Consider the following 19,949-nt stretch of genomic DNA (forward strand, 5'->3'; position numbering starts at 1 on the left):
CTGGTTTTTGCACTTAAAATAATCTCAAATTTTTATTTCCAGAGATAAAAGATAATTCCATTAATATCAATGATTAGCATAGTACAAATCCATAGCCTAAACAAGTTAGATCCCAACCTCCCAACCCACAATATATCTAAGTCCATAGAAAATAAACCCCCAACTAGGATAGGAGATCTGCCAAGAGTAGGGGACTTCTGCAGTAAGGAGGCAACCGCGCCACAGCCAATAACATAAAAGGGCCATCACCAGGGAAGCTTTAACCCCAAACAAAGGAAAGCTCAGCCCTATCCTTTAGCTATTGTGGTTTTTTTTTTTTTTTCCTTTTACACCATCTTTACTCCAAGGAATCAATGCATCTAACGTGAATAGTTCAAATTACTGCCCACTAAGATCGACCTATATAACTAAAACGTTTTACCTATTAGATATTGTCTACCAAGCCCAAACCAACTAAAACCCGTCTACAATAAACATGCTTGAAGCTTGACGCCTATTCATGACCACCTACCAAAGAAAGGCGTAATACAAATGGTATCATATCATTGCATAATCGGTAAAAATTTCAATTGTTTTAACCAAATAGTTCAAAATCTTGACAACTTCAATACTCTATAGAGATCAAAGAAATACTATAATGCAGAAAATTAGATGGATATAACAATGCCCAAATATTAAATAAGCTAAAGAATCCATTGCTCTTTCTTGAAAATTTAGCTGCCATTTTCATCGGACTTCCTTCATGATACGCCATCTTTGAAACTACATTGCAGATCATAAGGTTTGGTTTCATTGTCCAAATTCAGAATCCACATGACTTCAATGAAACTCTACTGCCACTTCTTTTCAGACAAGGATATAAGCTGCATAAGAGAATTTAAAAGAAGTCGGCTATCTATACAATGGCATGAGACTGCAAACACCATATACCAACTATGATGCTACTTACAACACAATAATGAATGATAAAGCTGCTAACAGCAACAGCAATGCTATCGGCGTAGCACATGCTTTAATCTCATTACACATGTTCCCCTAGTCTCACATGCATGCTTTGATGTGAGGATATAACATGGTTCCTGAATGAATAAAAATCATAAACTCTACTTTGCCAACCCCTATCCTCTCCTCTCCTCTCCTCTTCAACTTTTGCTTTTATGATGAAGGAAGCTTACTCCCAAAGAACAATCAAGTTTCATCACAACTTTTGCAGTCAAATTAGTTAACATCATAAACATGGTGGGGTATGGATTGGCACTGCATCAACAGCACAAAAATTGCGGCAGGTTGAGTCACATTGGTGCATGAATTACAACATAGATTTTTGCCTTTGCCTCTAAATTAACAGCTCCCACAGGATATTTACCAAAAAAAGAACAAACAGCTTTACAAAAAGCAGATATTGGAATGATCACAAAAATGAGTGTAAATTGTTCCATCAGTAAACAAAATTTGGCCTAAATTTCAAGTTGGTCACTAAAAGTCAAAATTTTAAGATTTGCAATTGGAACTTCTATTTTGTTTACAATTTGGTCATTGTTACAGAAATATCAAACATTCCAGTGAATTACTCACCTTTTTCCAACACAGATTAATATTTCCACATGGGTGTCATTAACCACTCAAGTATTATGTTCAATTTCCTGGGAATCATGTGTAGGGAATTAACTCATATGGATTTTGTTGGAGATGATGAGTTTATATATGCACAGTTGGACACACACATACCTTCGCACGGCAAGAGTATTAAACATAGAGTACAGATCAGCAGCACACAATAAAAGTTATCAAACAAGAGTTTATGAATGAATCTTTAATGGGAAAGATTCAAACTACATAGTTGTACTAATGTCTCCTATGGTTGATTATGCAACTAATTATTCCTGTCTTATGTTGCTAAAGCATTGCTCTAATTTAATTGAGTCATTGCTAATAATGTATTTGTAAAAATTCTTCTGAAAAGCTAGGACCCATGATGATGCCGGTGGGATGGTTTTTACATATCTAAATTTAAACAAAACACATTAGAATATCTACATTGTGGAGATCCCATGATATTTGATAGTGCAAGAAAACCTACTGTCCGTAGAAAATTGCAGATCTTCTAAGATCTCCAAAAGCTTTCAGTGACCAGGTTGCTTCTGCTGGGGCATACCATGAGAAAAGTATAAAAGTGGAGAGTATCTAGAAGTCTTCCATGAGTAAGGTTCTCTGTTGTCCACAGATATGACTCTACTAATAAACTAAGCAAGCAATTTCATAACAATTCATCCTGAGCAAGATCACAAGCATAATTATTCCAGTTCAGAACAGGGCTTCATGTTATTGTTCCAATTGTGCCTGAACATGTAGTGATATCATTTGAATTTGATCTAAAACTTCATCAGTTTTAGAGATAATGTCCATGCAAAATTACAAGATAAGCATATAGGCAAACAAACAAGCAGTGACGAACAACCATAGAAGTTGTACACTAAACAGGCAAACCTGAACATTAACCAACCTGACAAGCAACCTGTGCCATCCTCTGATTGTCTCTTGATGATTCAGTTATCATGCTCGACTCAAGTGACTCCATAGAACTACTTTGTTTCTCCCCCATCTTTCTCTTAAAAATACCATTGTTAAGAGAGGAATCACCATCTGGGCTGCTTGGCAATTTCCTCTTCCTTTTCCTTTGGAATGTGTACTTGAGAAATTTATTACTCATTGATTGAGTAGGAGCAGCGTCGGTCGCATCAGGCTCTTTTGGATTTGAATTTGACAGCAATACACTGGCAATCCCAAAATCAGTTTTGCTAACTGGAAACTCTGAACTCTCTGCATATTCAATATCTTGAACAGTCAACTCCAGTTCATCTATTGACAACTTATTGCTTTTTGTATTCCGGAATGAACATGTCCTATCAAATTCTAATTCACTTTCAGCAACTTCTACAGATCCTGATTGTGTGATCATTTCACTTGTACTTAAAGGTGACTTTGAGGACGTTATGGGCACAGGATCCTTCTGAGATATATTATCAATTGTCCTATATTCTTCCTTGGTTTGAACATTGTTTACTACAGCCTGATGATGAAAACTCTTACATTCTCTATGTCTCCTATATCTAGCAGCTCTTTTTCTTCTTGGTCTTCTAGGAATACCAACTCTATCATCCTTGTCTACATCTGGACTTTTCTCTACATCACAACCATTATCAACCATGGCAGTGAGGTTTTTGCAAATACAGTTATCTTCTTCTCTGATAAATATCTGATTCTTCACACCACCAGCTTGCCCAAAACGAGATAGATTTCTTTTTCTTTGTCTTTTCCTAATCCTGTTAGCAGCTTCAATATCCTTGAATATATCTGGACCTTTTTCTACATCACAAATATTGTCAACCTTGGCAGTGAGTTGTTTACACATATCCTTATCTTCTTCATCTACTCCAATAAATATCTGATTCTTTACACCATCAGCTTGCCCAGAAAGTGGCAGATTTCTGCCTAAAAGGTTCCTTTCAAAAGCACGAATTCTCTGTGTACATCCATTTCTATACAGCTCAGGCTCTTTGCTTCTCATCACTATAGAGGCAAAATCAGGATTACAAACAAAGCAATTGTCTCTGTCACAATCATTTTCACTGTAGCACTTATTGCCATCACGTGTCATATTCAAAGTTGAATTTTTCGCCTCAAGACTTGTGACAGGATCACACTGTAAGGCTGTTAGAGCCAAATGAGCTAACCCAGAAGTACTTGGTCTATTATCCTCGAATGCAATTACCTGAGTAGCATTTTCGCCCTCTGAATTTTGTTCACCCAAAGGCTGCATCTGGCTGTTTGTCACCTTTTCCAATTCATCCTGTAGTTCTCTCAACTCTGCTCTAAGGTCTTTTACTATATCCTCAGCTTCCCCAAGTTGGGCTTCTAGCTCTTCAATCCTTCTCTGTTGACTCAAGGATCTCATTTCTGCTTCACTCACCTAGAAATATAAAGAATTGGTCAATGCAGGAGTTTTTTAAACTGGTTGTGTTAAAAACAAAAATAAAATAATAACTAAATAAATGAATAAGTATATAAAGGTAGAGTGAGAATAGCAGGTTGAAAGAATCAAAGAGAATTCCTAACATTAGTTACCTAACTAACTTCATTATATCTTATCGACTCAATTAGAGTTAATCCCTATCCTTGGTGCCAGCTACATCAAGTCGATGTTAAATAAAGTTCACCAGTAACTAATATTTGGGAGAATTAGCAACATATAAAATCTAAAGACACAACATCTGGTTGTAGCTGAACCAACAAATTAATATGACTACAAGTTATCTGAAAGAATAAAAGCTTTCTGAACACCCGTGAATTTCCTTAATTACATATATTACTTGTTCTCTATGAAATGATTTCTTTCAGAGCTATCAAATCATAACAAGATTTCGTTGGCGGAGCTCAAGTCCATACTTCCATAAAAATTCTTCATAAAACAATAAAGAATCCAATTACAATGAATGAAATTTCTATATTGAGTTTCGAAACTAGGATATCAATCCTCACCCCTGCCAACCCTTTGGCACTTGTGTAACCAGAACACAACTTACAATAAAATTCACAAGGCATTTGTATTTGTTAAAAGATAACCCACCTTTCATTAGTGAAACAACATTATACTATACGCTAATCTCAATATTAGCGGACAAGATCTCAGAAATAGAATTAAGAAATGTTTGCAATGACTTTATATATATATATATATATATATATATATATATATATATATATATATATATATATATATATATATCTCAGCATTGTACATTGGCACCTGGTTTTGAAAATGAAGAACTTTAATTACAAATTGACATAAACATCAGGATCAATAATCTTGACTCATGCAGAAAAAACACTGTTAAGGGGCACATAACAAACACTCTATGCTATGGAAATCAATACCAATCACACAAGAGGTGCTCAACCAATCCACTCGGATAAATCAATGAAGGGCGAATCCACACACCAAACAGCAACTCAACAAGACCATAAACACTAGCAATCGCCCCAACTACAACCACCACCAACAACAAAAAGGAAAAATGGAAAAAAAAATGTACCTCAGAATTAACCATCTGTTTGAGCCTAAGAAGCAGACGCAGCGACTCGTCTTTGGCTGCAAACAGCTCACGCTGAAACCGTTGCGCTTTCCTCTCCGAGACCATTATCCTCGCCGCCGCCTCCTTCGCCGTATTCAGTATTATATCGGCGTAGGCCTTCTTCAACGCAGTCAATTCCTGCCCAAAACCCAAAAAAAATACCAAAAAAAAAAATCAAAGAAAAGGCACAGACATTTAACATGGAATCATCAAAATTCCTTTCCAACGCCAAAAAAAAAAGGTTGTTGGAAGTGGAAGTGGTGGTTACAGTGGCGGCGAGATTGATAGGAAGGGTAATGACGTAATTGTACCTCGGAGTCGGTCATCGGGTCCGAGAATGAAGAGAAGTGTTAGTTAGTTGCCGGTTAAGAGGGGAAAAACGGTGGGTGGTTTTAGTTTTTTTTTTTTTTTTTATAAATTCCTTCACACGCCGCTGTCTGTTATGAATCGAAAGACCTGTAGTGTCTACAACATATTATTACTCGACTGCCACCGGGAGTTTCATTTAATTTCAACGTTGCCCCCACACGCGTGGTTTTTCAAAACGAAAACGTGCCTGGGAGCATGTCGTGGTTTGGTGATGGGGAAGTGTGCATTGGGAAGCGTGGGCATAACAGTTGTTGGCGGTATTGATAGCGGGTCTACGATGGGGTGGAGAGTAGAGGAGCAGGGAAGTGTGCCTCTTTGACGACGAAGAGTCGGTTGGGGTGTTTTGTGAATGTAAATAAAGAGTGGTTGGGCACTTGAGTTGTCAACTTCGTTACAGTTATTAAGGAAAACGAGTTACTCTTGCTTGCACTGCAGCTTCGTAAAAACGACATGATGGAATCAAGTAGTGTTCCTCTGTCTCTGTCATTTGTGATGAAGAATATTGCTTGGCTAATAAACAAATAATTATGCAATTCTTTTGTTTTTTTTTTTGGTAATTTTACTTAATGAAAAAATCGTTATTTCTTTAAAACTAAAAAGATATATATAATGCTACTCATATCGAGTGATCAGCACTCAGAAGTATTTAATATGGTAGTTTAGAGATCAGAATAAAGAGAATGATGATAAGAAAATTCAGACTATTTAGACCTATTAACTCAGTCGGAGTAAGAGAATGCTCAGCTTGATGGGGCTGAACAAACAAAATATCAAAATAAGCGTGGAGGCTCGCCCAACGACAGTTCAAGTATCAACCCTACCGCACCGAGCATCACCCAATACCAACAGATTTGTAGGCAGAAATTTTAGGAAGATCAGCTGAGTATCCACAATTATTGCAGATAGCTGCACAGTTTTTTTTGACTTTAGTCTATAAATACGAGAATCAAACATTATTGTGCTAAATTTACCATTCAAGCTCTCTCTCACTCAATTTTCTACTTTTACTCAAAATCTTTAACTCAAGTCAGAGTTGCTGACTGATAGGTTAGCAATCTTTTCTTTGCTCACGAGCAGGGTGATTTAGCATTTGAACTGGTTTTAAAAACTTAATGATTGATGTAATCTCCATCTTATTATTGCAAATTCGATATCTCATTACATGATATTTTAATTATGAGTTTATGCAAAATAATATATATATGTTTAGACGTAGACAAACCATCAAGCGAAGTGAGATTGCATTCACTGGCACACAAAATCATGTATGTAACTAATTTGTTTTTCATCTGTCCGTTTGAGTATTCGGCCACATTAAATACTTCAAAAGAAAAAGGCCAAGCAGATTTGGAAAGTGGCAAGAGCAGTCAGCAGAGCCAATCTCTGATTGATCTTCTACTGTTATATCTTCTGATGTTTCGATTTGGTGGAAGATGCACAACAAGTCGGGGTTGAGTTGGATATCAGCTCACCAAATTGCTGAATGAATCAGAGGGAGACGATTTTAGTAAGAGAGGCTTTGTTGCTTACCACTTTGATTTCAATGACACTTGACGAGTCTTAATTTAGCAGTGGTAGAAGCTTAGGTGATAAAAACTAAGAAGGATTGTAGTTTAACTGTAGTTTAGTATTCTTCATGTGCAAATGGATTTTGTTTATTCTCTTATTTTGAAGAAGTTAAAGAGAGTAGGTCTTGTTAAAACTTAAAAATCTGTCCATCTCAAAATATGAAACTGATTGATGGTATTCGGATGATTATTCTAACTAAACAGGAAGTTTTCTTGAAGTTGCTAGTGGAAAAGGGAGAGAAAGTCCAACGGCTATCTTCTTTGATGAATCATTGTGATAAATGGGAAATTTTTTCTATTCATATCAAATAGAAAAGTACTGTTAACCTAGTTCTGATTCAACAAATGTGACATTCCAAGAAATTGATGTCCTATCCAATGACTGTTTGTGTGGTCAGGTACAGGTTCACAGTGGCACCCAAGGAATCTCTCCAAAGCGGATGAAGAACAAGTTGTCTGTTGCCTGTTGACATTGAGAACTCTCAATTTCCAGAAAAAAGGAGTCTTTTTTTTTTTAGTTTTCACTTTTAACTCCAGTTTGATGGTATGGCCATTTTAGCAATGATCTAAAGCATGTGTAACCTGAACAGTATCAGAATAGTAATCCTGCTAAAGGAAAATGCTCACAGTGGAGCTCCAAAGAGAAAAATTTACGCTTGATAAGTATGTTTGGCTGATAATTATTTATATACATATGCACCTGATAAGTATGTTCGGCTGCTGGATTATTAGGCCACTTGGTTAAGAATGCATGTTTCTAAGTCTTTTTTCATGGCAAAATTTAATAAATAAAGGAAACCTCAAACGGGAATATGCAGTCCAAGTCCATCTGTTTGAGTACAAGAATGGTTGAGATGAGAATGATTTGAGATTGAATCCAAGTGAATTTGTTTATGGCTAATGTGAAGTGGGGAACTATTAGTCAAACTACTGCCAAGCATGTCAGAGGTATTAGTGGTGTATTGTTAGAAGACGATATTCTGTAAGTAACAAATTGCAGACTATAACTATGGTGAGAGAGTGTTAATAGGAAGAAAGCACCGTTGTGTTATATTATTTGGGTTTGATTTTCTGTTTTTTGTATCGAATAGATATATACTTGTCAATTGGATACTTTAAACCTCTATTCTCTAGGACATCAACAAGCCATGTAAAGAGTAGTCAGCATGAGAATTCTAATCCTGAAACAATGACAGAGCTTCTGACAAGCAGCTGCTTTAACATTCCAAGACATTGATATCCTGTCAAATGACTGTTTGTGTGGTAAGATACAGCTGCAGAGTGGCACGGGTACCCACAGAATTAATCTATCCAAAGTGGAAGAAGAACAACTTGTCTATTGTCTATGAACACTGAGAATTCTCAATTCCCAAAGAAAGGAGTTTCTTTTCAGTTTTTACTTTTTAAGTCCAGTTTGGTGATATAGCCATTTGGCAAATGATCCAGAGCTTGTTTAACCTAAAGAGTAGGAGAACATTATTCCTGCAACAAGAAAAATAAAAAGAAAATGCTCAAACAGAAATATTTCAAAGTTAAAGAGGTGTGAATGCCTATATTGATACAAGCTATAGAATAATCATGGAGCACTAACATTAATCAAGACAGGAATGCAATTATAGAAAGGCTGTTATGAAAAAATAAAGAAGGTTCAATACGGAAGAATCTTTGAAAAATTATGTATTATATAATAAGCATACGTTGCTTTGCCCACTTTACAGCCTTTAAGTTTTCATTCTTATTGTTTAACAAACATGATGAGAAAGAAGAAAAAAAAAAAAGCAAGGAAAGGTATTTATTGCAATCTTGCAGGGTGAAATGAATCATTACCATTTCTTTATATATTTATATATATATTTTCCACTCATGTCAAAGCCATCATCACCATATTGTTCTTACTTTTTTATAATAATTATGCCACCTTTCTTAAAGATAATTCTACATTCCATCCAATTTGATTTTATCATTGTTCTCCCAATTGGCCTTTTTAGTCTGAGAATCAAAATCCTTGTGCTGTTTCAACTTTTATATATATATATATAACCTTGCTTCTGCACTGAACTTGTGTTATTTGCATACGGGATGAGCTAAGGCTTATTTCCTTTGACACTAAGAAAACCCTTTTGGGATAAAGATTCAGCTTTTGATTCATAGAAAAGTAAAGAAGCAAATTATGAATAACACATGCTCAAACTGAAAACTTGCACATAGTCACAATTAAGGTTAGTTTCGAGTCATAATCAATTATTTTGATTTACAAAGAAAATGTTTCCAACACAAATTGAGATTTGGTCCGATCTAATCGTACAAATAGATAATAAGAATAATGGATTTAGTTATCTTATTTATGTTTTGTCATTATGTCAAAATCCATAATATATTTTGTTTGAAAATTTTTCTTTTGTTACATTAAAGCTCAAAGGGTAAAGTACATCTAAAGAAGCTTAAGCCTAATACATCAGAAAGGCTTAAGCTTTGAAAAAAATTACACCCAATCTAATGCAGGCAAATCCTATGAGCTCAGAACCCAACAACCAACCCTAACCCGAAACATTCCAGCCAACCCTAACCCGAAAACCTTGGAGACCCAAAGCCGTGATTTTCATCCTTGCTGCACCTCCACCATCAAGATCAGCTGGAAGAGGCCGCTAGAAACCAGAACAGATTTTGTTTGAGCATTTAATTAGGAAATTAATAAGTTATAGTAATTAACACTTAACAACATATCTTAGATTGAAAACACCATCTAGGCCTCAATTTAATAATGTCAATTGAAATTTCTCTTTTTATATTGATTTATTTAAGTGATTCTTAAAATAGTACCCATTAATTAACTGATTAATTCATTAATTTAATTAATCAAATGGATGAAATTCATTAATCAAGTCTATAAATAGAAATATAGTTCTTTGGTAAAAAATAAAGAAAACCTAAATTGAAAAAGACCCGATCTAAGACAATAGAGGCTAAGCCCAAAATTCAATAAACCCTAGCATAAAATGGGTCAAAGACCCGACCCAGGTTGTAACCCAACAGAAACACTCATTGCTAGGAATGGCAAAAGTTTCCAAACCTGACTCGTCTCATTTAGAACCCGATCAATTTTTCCTTACTTCGATTTGTGCAGGGTGGAAATGGAAAGACTCTCTTCTTGTCCCAAAACGCTGATACCTACCCCGCACAATAATATATTAGTATTTTTTATTAAAAAATAATTTATTTATATATATTTATATATTTAAATATTATAATTTTAATAAAATATATAAATATATTATTAAAATAATATGTAAAACTTTTATTTCTAATTATATTTTATTTTTTAATAAATAAATTTATATTATATACCAATAAATTAAAATGAAAGAATGAAAAAAATTTCCCATGGGGAAACCCGCCCCACCCTGCACCCCGATGGGGAATGCCCCGCCTTGACTCTAAACTCCTGTGGGATAGAGACGGGAGGAGTGATCTCCACCCTCAACCCGTCTTGTTGCCATTCCTACTCATTGCGTACAACTCCTCGCAGACGAAGAGGAGCTCGCCTCCTCTGGGATTGGGCCATGGCTAAAATGGTTGAAGGAGAATCCCCTAGAAATTGTAACCTGCGGTGACTAATGAAAGAAGTTAGGAATAACAGAAATACCCAAGAAATCAACCATGGAAGTGAGGCAAAACATCTGGTTGGAATAAGATAGCAGGGGCACATTCCTTTGGCAGCCATGCAAAGCAAGGATTGAGCCCAAAGAGAAGCCCCAACACATCACAAAAATGCATAGACTTCGGATGTTAAAGCAGCTCTCCCTTTTGTGCTAATAATGGAGAAGAGAGTTAGAACTCTAGAGTCAGAAGGAGACTATGGGTATTAGTAGTAAGAAACTGAGAATAACACTCTTCTCTTGTAACTCCCATGTAATACCCATAATTTTTTGATATCAAAATATTTATCTTTGACGGAATATTCGATGAAAAAAAATTAAAACTTCACTGACAAGGGAGTGGCGGTAAGATGTGATAATATATTTATGTATGTGTATATGTATGTTCGAGATGTTCAAAATGTATTTAAAAATAAAAATATTTTAAATGTTTTATTTTCTAAAAATTTTTAAATAAGTATTTTTGGTAGACTTTTGATAGCCGAAAGTTTCTCGACAATGAGGGTATAAAAATGATCTAAAACTTATTTTTACTGGAAAAAACACTTGAGTTTTCTCTTCTTCTCTCTCTCTCAACTGCTGAAGCATATAAGGAGCTCTTTGAAGAGATTTCCTTTGATTTTTAAAGATTTTGAAGTGAATTCTTCTATTTAGAAGTATAAAAGAGTAGATTCAAACTCCAAGAAAAGAGACAACTTTGTTTTCTTCTTGATCTAATAGGTAAATCTAAGAAAGTTGATGAAAGATTATGTTTCTATAACTTCAATTTCATGTAAAATTATTTTTAAGATGAGTTTGGGAAGTTATGCATGTTAGGGTTAGGGTTTTATGATTTATGTTGGAATTACATGTTTTTATTATTAGTTTAGTAATGTTTAAGTATTTCGGGCCTTAAATGGATAGTTCCCCTTGATGGATTTGAAGAAACCCATAAATATGTTATGTTAGGTTTGGAGGAAACTTAGAATTTAAGTTTTTGATTAATGTATGTGGGTATAAAGTATCGTTTCAAGTTATTTTATGCCCTAGGAACTTGTTTACATAGTTGGGTTGAGTTTTAAAACTTTGGAGTGAGTTTGAGTGTTGATGGGAGAATAATTCTGTAAGTTTTCAACTTGAAAATTCTAGAAATTTCCAGGTTCAGCTGCCGAAAACTACAAGTTTTGTAGTCAAAAGTATGCAGTTTCTTGAAAAATCTAAGAATTTTCTAGGTTCGACAACCGAAGTTCAACACTCTGGTAGCTAAACTTGATTCTGCCTATTTTATTTCTCCTTCAATTTCAAGGTTCCAAAACCCAATTTCATGGTTCTTAAGGGCCTAAAATAAAATATTTAATATGTATATCGAGTTTTAGAACCTTATATAACTCTCTAGGGTCTAATTTTATAGGATCAGACTTAAGGGACTCAGTAGGTTAATGATCCAATGATAACTATCATTCGAATTAGTTGGTTAATAAGCTACAAGAGGTGAGTAATTCTAACCTTAATAAATATAAATTTTTAAATTTAATTTATAATCATCATTTTGTATCATGTCATATTTATTTAGGATGTATATATTTATAATATGAAGATATTGCATAATTACATAATTATTGTTGGTGCATTGATTAGTGATGGATAACTCACTGACTCCCACCATATTTATGATTATGTTATATTATGTATATTATAGATCTATAAATAAATCCCATGGAGAGATCTTTACGATGCCCCATCAGGAGAGATCTTTACGTTGCGCCGGGTGTATGATAGATGTCATATTTTAAGCGAAAGTCCTGAGAAGCCTCTATATAAGCCGGACACATTAGATTTGAAGAATTATTAGTGACAATTTCATCCTACGTGAAATGTTTATGATGTAAAAACCCATTTGGATGATGCACTATATATGTATGAAATAAATGATATAATTAATATTGATTAGTTTACTCATTGAGCTTGTGTAAGCTTACCCCTTTTCCCTAATCTCCAGATGTAAATTTATAGGATTAGAAGAGATTTTTGAAGAGAGGTCATCAAGGACAGTTTAAGTGCTCTTCTTTATGTATTATGTAAGGGGAGATGGACATGTAATATGTAAATGGATAGCATTGTGCTGGTAATAATAGAGAATTGGAGTATATAACATTTTAAGTATGAGTAATGATGTCTATGTTTATGTTAACTCCTTTGAGAATATGCATGCTAAACCATTATGCTTTAGAGTTTTATATATGTTAAGGTTTAAATTTTAAACTAAATTTATGTTATGAATGTCTAAGCATGCATGAAAAGACTAAAGCGCAATAGTTTGGAGCATGCTTATATGGCCAGATACAAGAATATGTGTATATTTTATAAGTTTTATGCTTACTATAGGTTTCAACAGGTTTAAGCTAACCTGATCCCTAGTACTGGTAACGGCCCTCCCTGTTTGTAGCTCAACACTAGAGAGCAACCAACCAAATAGAGATACCAAAATAGTAGATCCTAAAACCTTAGCCCACTCTATTATCCATTAATCTGTATAAGAAAAAATTACACAAAATAAAACTATATGTATCCTGCCTAGAGGTGGGGAGGTACTAACCCGCTTCTTGGTAAAAGGAGGAGTCTCATGCTTATGAAGGACGGAGGAAACCGCAAAATCCGACAAAGAAAGAGTAAAAAACCCTAGATAGAAAACAAAAGAAGGGAGACTCTCTCTCTAAAAATGAGAAAGACTTCTTTTTTTTTTTAGAGAGAAAACATTTAATTAAATTGAATGGACCATTGATGTAATTTTCAATTAAATGGTACATTTGTTAAAGCTTGAAATGTGAATGCACTTGGACATTTTATTTAATGTCATCGTGTCGTTTTTGGTTGAAGTCAAAAAGAGCAAGAAAAAAAAGAAAAAGAAAAAGCAAGAGGGCGATGAAAATATGGAGTTGATGGTGATGAAGCATATGCCATACGGTGGTACCCCACAAAACCTTGTCTTTGCTTATCCTTGCAGTTGCAGTTGCAGTTGCAGACACAGCCCACCATGGAAGGTGTGCATAAAAAAAAAAAAAAACCTGTTAATAGTAAACAAAAATATCTTCTAACTTTCTTTCTTTCTAAGTGTCTATCATATCATATCATATCCCTCTCTTACAAAAAATTTTGGATGGCAATTAATAATAAGAATAAATGTTTCTTAACAATTAAATCAAATTAAGATAATAAAAAATTAATGAATTTTCAAATTTAATAGTTTAATAATATAAAAATATAGAGTTGATGAAAGTGTAGGGTTGGAAGGGAAATCAAATAATGGGCCAGGCTGGCCAAGATTACTTGGTTTGTTATGATGAGGGACGAAGATGGGTGGATGAAGCATGTAAAAGTTTAGGTAACAAGAAAGAAGATAGGCGTTTGGGGTTGACTAGATTCATCTGACTTCAAAGCTAAAAGGGATTGCCTAAGATATTGTTTCCTTGAAATTCCTCCACCACCTTCATGTGCACTTTGTCTCTTTTTATTTATTTATTTTTATTTTTATTTAAAGGTTATATAAAATTGATTGAATGACAAAATATACTTTTTTATAAAATTAAGATAATTTTATCGAAATAGTTAATTTATATAAATTATTTATACATACTATTTATAATTGATTTTAAATTTTGAAGGATCAATCCTTCACATAGTAGATTACGTATACGCGACTCATATGTGAACGGTTAAGTTCACGCGTACACTAGCTCACCTTCTTGATTATTTTGATTTTTTTTATTTAAAGGTAAACATATGTACACGAGTGATTCAGTGATAAGATACACCTCTTAAAAAAATTATGACAATTTTATCAAAATATTCTAATTTATATAAAGCATTTATACACATTATCCATAATCGATATGGTATTTTGAATGACTATCTTTTTATTTCTATTATTATCTAGTGTGATTACCACGTGAACTTACTGATGATTTAGGCTTTCTTAATTCAAATGGGGTGATTTTTTTTCTTTATTATTGCTCAACTTAATTTGACAAAGAAAGGTTAACACACGTTTTGCTTAGAGTTTAGTTTAATTTATATTATTTCCTTATAAATTTAACTTTCATTGCAATTTAGATTCAAAATTTTTAACTTTAGAAATAGTTTTAATATTATTAAATTAATATTTATATTAACCTTAAACCATAGTCCATTTTCGTATTTAATATGAACAATTTGCTTTTTTAATAAATTAATAATTTTAAGAATAATGTTTGTTTCAAATAAAACGTTACATCATAACTTATTTCACTAGATAAGTTGCATGTTTACACCAAATTTTTGAATAATAAATTCACAAATTCGTAATCATTGCCTATAAGGGTTTCCTAGATATAACCCGCCCTCCAAGCAAAAGAAAACATAATAAAATTCCCAATAATCACCAAAATAAATTTAGATAAAAATGTATGAATTTATCTGAAAATAAAGTTAATAATAATTAAATTAAATATTTATATTTAATTATATTTAAAATTAATTAAAAAATATATAAAATATATGAATTTAAATATAAAAATTTAATTTATTTATTATAATTTTTATTAATTAATAAATTTATTTTTACGTGAGTTGGAATTCTCTAGACATTATTTGGATGGCCAACATCATCATCATCACTATCATCCGTGCAATAAGTGAGAAGCAGAAGAACAAAACTGAGCCAGTCAACAAGATATGGAGAAAGGGAGAGATTTTGATAAAAAAGGAGATAAACGAACGGGCGGATGCCACGTATCATCAGAGAACCACAGCTTTCAGACACATCGTGCATCCTAGCTTTTCTTTTTCTCCTATTTATACTACTCCCGCGGACGCTGCCCGTTTCCAGCTCTATCAAAATTTCCTTTCATTTGTATTTCCTTTATTATTTCTTTTCCTCATCCTCTGCCCTCTTGACAATTGTACGGTCACGGGTCGCATATTCCTCCGCACCCATCCATCTCAAAAAACGACGACCGTCCATCAAAAGAAAAGCGATTCTTCGTTAATTGTTGAGATATGGCTGGGACGTGCACCCCCGGTGGCGGCGCTGCTGGTGGAGGAGCCGGTGAGATCATGCTGTTTGGTGTCAGAGTGGTGGTTGATTCTATGAGGAAAAGTGTCAGTTTGAACAACTTGTCGCAGTACGAGCAGCCTCCAGAGTTGAATAAATCTAACAGTAGTAAGGATGGAAGCACTAATAATAACAATAACAGCAGCAGCAGGGAGGATGTGGCTGCTGCTGCTGGTTACGCATCTGCAGAGGATGCCGCTCCTCACTCTTCCGGTAGTCGCGGCGAGCGCAAGCGAGGTGCGATTTTGATCTCCAATCACGCCTTCCAAAATCAAGAAAAAAAAAAAAAGATTTGCTTTCTAGAATTCATGGTTTTATTTAATGTGTTTTTCTTTTGTTTTTATGATTTCTCAAATCTACAAATTGGTGATTTCCATGCACTGAATCATTGCTCTGTTTTTTCATTGGTTATGAATTTTTCTGTAAGTTTTTCAATTAGATGTGCATATGAAAAAAATTATTTGTGGCTAATGATGATATGTATGGGGAGCAGGAGTTCCATGGACAGAGGAGGAGCACAAGCTGTTCCTTTTAGGATTGCAGAAAGTAGGGAAAGGAGATTGGAGAGGAATTTCTCGCAATTTTGTCAAGACTCGAACTCCAACGCAGGTCGCAAGCCATGCTCAAAAGTATTTTCTTCGCCGAAGTAATCTCAATCGCCGCCGACGCCGATCTAGCCTCTTTGATATCACCACTGATGCGGTATCCATCTCTTATACTTCTCATATTTTTATGTTTTCTTAAAATCTGATATCTGTTTGCTGCCGAGAAAAGTTTGAGGAAATATGGAAAGACAGACTTTTTATTTGCCTTTGTTTTGATTTCTTAAATATGAGAAATTGAGTCAAATCGAGGTGGACGGTTGAATATGGATCGACTGATTTGAGGTTTTTGTTTTCTTCAGTTCTAGACAATTGCAAATTTAAAGTTTTAACTTGGATTTTTAATATCATTTATGTTATAAAAATTGTTAATTTCTTAGGATCTTTTTCTTGGTTGTTGAGATAAATAGGAAAGCCAAAATCACACACGCGAGTTATGATTTCTTGGAAGTGAAATTTTTTTACTTGGGCGTGCAAAAATTGTAGCAATTTTAGTTATATTATGATAGTGTCTTCTTTTCAGGATTATAAACGATTGAGTGCTGGATTTAACATCTATTATTTTCTTGGGTTTTCATTATTTCTCTGATCAGAATTTGTTAAGCAGTTAGCGTTGACCTTCTATTAAGGTATCGGCATTTCCAGTGGAGGAAGATCAAGCTCATTGTCAAGACAACAAGAAAAAACCACCTCAATTGCATCCATTGCCACCTCCTCCGCTACCTGAAATGAGCAATGTCAACAATTTCGATATGATGCCGGCTTTCCCTATGATCACCAATCCTGTTGTATTGCCTGTCCCAATTGAGAGTCCAATGGAAAACTTTTCAATGGGACAGGGCAATCCGGCCACTAACCCCTCAGCAAATCTCATCCGACCAATTCCTGTCCTCCTAACCCCTCATACTTCTGAAATATCTGATTTTAACTTAAATTTGAAGTCAACCGTGGACCTGCCGCCGTTGTCACTCAAGCTGTCTTTACTCTCTGATCAGAGGGAATCATCACCAAGGCCTTCAGCATTTCAGGTGATGCCGAGCTCCAACAATGGAGATAGCATCATCAGTGTTGCTTAAGCATAATAACGTTGCAAATGTGGAGGCGAGTGCATTGGTTAGATGGTATGAATTAGAGAAGATAAAAAGTAAATTAGATGAGTGGAAAATTAATCCTTTCTTTCATGTACAGACCAGAAATGGAATTGCCATCTCATTTCTTGTTGGTTAATGCTATTAAGTTAGGTTCTTGTTCTTTTCTTTGTAATTTGATATGGCTGGAAAAAAATAAGTCCAAGTACTCTGTTTATGACTGCTGGAATTTTTTCCTTTTCATTATTTTACTGAGAAAAATATCAGCTGGGTTTTTGTAGCAGAGAAGCACTTTCACTTGTGAATGGACAAAAATCTACAGGGATAAATTGGACTATGGATGGCGGTGGTTGCTTAGGTATTTTTAATGGCTATGGTACTATGGACCTCTAATCGCATGATGGTGATTTTATATTAAAGAGAGTAGTCATTTGAGTGTTATTTTAGCATCTTAGTAGGTTTGATTAGGTGTTAAATTAGTCAAAGTAGGGTTGCTGTTATGTTGCTTTAGAGGATCTTAATTTTGTGAGTTTTGTCTGCTCCTTGCAAGTGGGACTTGTGATGATGTTTCGTGTGTTGGGAAAACATTTGTGGAGAGGCTTCCTTTTGTCTTCCTACCTCCACCAGCGCAGAGGAAGAAGCAAATTTCAAACGATTGGTAATCTCCCAAATGCATGAGCAATCTAATTTCTCATGTGCTTATGGATTTCATTCTATCATCGAAGAAAAAACAATGATTCACTAATGGTGGCCCACGTGATTTGATTGGTAGTGGATTGAAAAACAGTACAAGTTAAATAGTCACTGCCACACCAAATTTCCACTCTTATGACGATGAGCTGACGGTTATCGTTTGTTGCATTTAAAAATCTGAACTAAAACTTAAGGATTATTATTTTATATAAACAAATTATTTGATTCTCATTTTGTTTTATATCAATTGATGAAATAAGCAAAATAAAATTACTAAGAGAAAAAAGTTTAGAGCTATGTGAAACAGTTAATTAACATGTGCCATTGAATGTTATTTTTCGTATTGTCATATCTTGTAACATACTTAATTTTTAAATTTATTATTTTGTGGATAAATATTAATATTTTATTTTATTTTATTTAAATTTTAAAAAATTATTTGAAATTTTTTAAATTATAGAAATCGGATTCGATTTTTTGAAAATATAAAACTTTGATGATTTTTAAAAATTAATTTAAAGACTATGTGGTAAAATTAAAAATATATTTAGACTCTAAGAATTTTTCGAGTTTTATAGAATTTTTTCAAAATTTTTGGGCTTCGTTTTCGGTTCCAAGACATAGTAAAAATTTAAAATTTTATATCCTGAATCGGACTGAACGAATCGAACCGGATCAAATCAAACTGATCGAATCGGATCGGATCGAGTCAGACCGATTAAATCAGACCGGCCATTTCTTTTTCTTATTCCTTCCGCGCGTGCGTCCGATACTTGCTCTCTCTCTCTCTCGTTTTCTCTCTCCTCTCTCCTCCTCTCGCCGCCCCAACCGCCCTAGCTCATCGGCGCACCGCCCTAGCTCGTCCCCCTCTCCGGCTATCGCCTGAGGCGCTGGGAAAACGCGCCCGAAGGCGCCCCAACACACAGCTCATCATTTCGTCTTCCCCAGCCGATCTGGCCACCAATCGTACTGGGTCTTGTGCCAAACATCTTCTAAATCTCGAGAGCTTTCCATAGACACCAATAACACCAAAATTCATTAAGCGGTTTGACCAATTTTTGTCCGGAAAGTTTTAGCCCCATTTCGACTTTTGGGCTAAATTTCTCAAAAACCGTGAACCCCACGAGAAAACCGAGAATACAGGAGCGCTCTACTCGTCGAGAGTTTCGCGGCATTACCAATTTCAAAATTTTTTGACACCGTTTTTCAATGGGTCCCGCAAAATTTCGTAGTGTTTTTCCGAGCACTAAATGAGCTTAGAAAATTCCATAAAAATTATATACTAATCTCCGTATTGTGGGCTTCGTGTAGGTACCCTTAATTTTTGGAAATTCAATGGTTGCCCGGATCTGTAAATTTCGGGCCAGACAGACAGGCTACTGGAAAAGTCTTAAAATTTGGTCGAGATTTTTGCTACCCCACCATTTTCAGATGTCCCGAGCACATTCCAGAGGTCGGAATCGGTATAGGTAAACCTGAACTTTATTTTTTCTTAATTATCTAGTGCTTGAATTGGATTAAAAATCCATAAAATATTCGTGGTAGCTTAGAAAATTATAATTCCTTTTGCATTAGCTTAGTAATAATGCTAAGGACCGCGGGGCAAAGTTTTAAAATTTTTAAAGCTTATTTGGGTAGTTTTTGTAAAAGGGATAATTATAAGGACTAAATTGTAATTTTTATATTGTGATTGTTGACTATTTGGATGGGCCCAGGAGCGATTTTGTGATGTGATTGAGTTGTGGGTGTGTGATTTGTGGATATAGAAGTGCA

The 19,949-nt window shown here is 34.6% G+C and overlaps 2 protein-coding genes across 4 annotated transcripts; one reads left to right on the top strand and one right to left on the bottom strand.

Moving 5' to 3' along the window:
• Positions 1-523: 523 nt before the first annotated feature.
• LOC110660511 (uncharacterized) lies at positions 524-5,709 on the bottom strand. Of its 3 annotated transcripts, none has more exons than XM_021818849.2 (4): positions 5,444-5,709; positions 5,106-5,270; positions 2,504-3,970; positions 524-863 (listed from the first exon to the last, which is right to left on the bottom strand). In XM_021818849.2, the coding sequence occupies exons 1-4, from the start codon at positions 5,456-5,458 to the stop codon at positions 831-833; spliced, it is 1,680 nt and encodes a 559-aa protein (XP_021674541.1). In that variant the 5' UTR covers positions 5,459-5,709; the 3' UTR covers positions 524-830. The 3 variants fall into 3 exon arrangements, with proteins under 3 accessions (XP_021674541.1, XP_021674540.1, XP_021674542.1); XM_021818848.2 differs by having other exon boundaries at positions 5,094-5,270; positions 5,444-5,597; XM_021818850.2 differs by having other exon boundaries at positions 5,094-5,270; positions 5,401-5,549.
• A 9,841-nt stretch (positions 5,710-15,550) lies between these two features.
• Positions 15,551-17,700, top strand: LOC110660512 (transcription factor MYB1R1). The gene is made up of 3 exons (XM_021818851.2): positions 15,551-16,030; positions 16,287-16,495; positions 17,025-17,700. The coding sequence occupies exons 1-3, from the start codon at positions 15,739-15,741 to the stop codon at positions 17,469-17,471; spliced, it is 948 nt and encodes a 315-aa protein (XP_021674543.2). The 5' UTR covers positions 15,551-15,738; the 3' UTR covers positions 17,472-17,700.
• Positions 17,701-19,949: the final 2,249 nt, after the last annotated feature.

This window comes from Hevea brasiliensis, chromosome 17 (assembly GCF_030052815.1).
Source record: "Hevea brasiliensis isolate MT/VB/25A 57/8 chromosome 17, ASM3005281v1, whole genome shotgun sequence".
Lineage (NCBI taxonomy): Eukaryota > Viridiplantae > Streptophyta > Magnoliopsida > Malpighiales > Euphorbiaceae > Hevea > Hevea brasiliensis.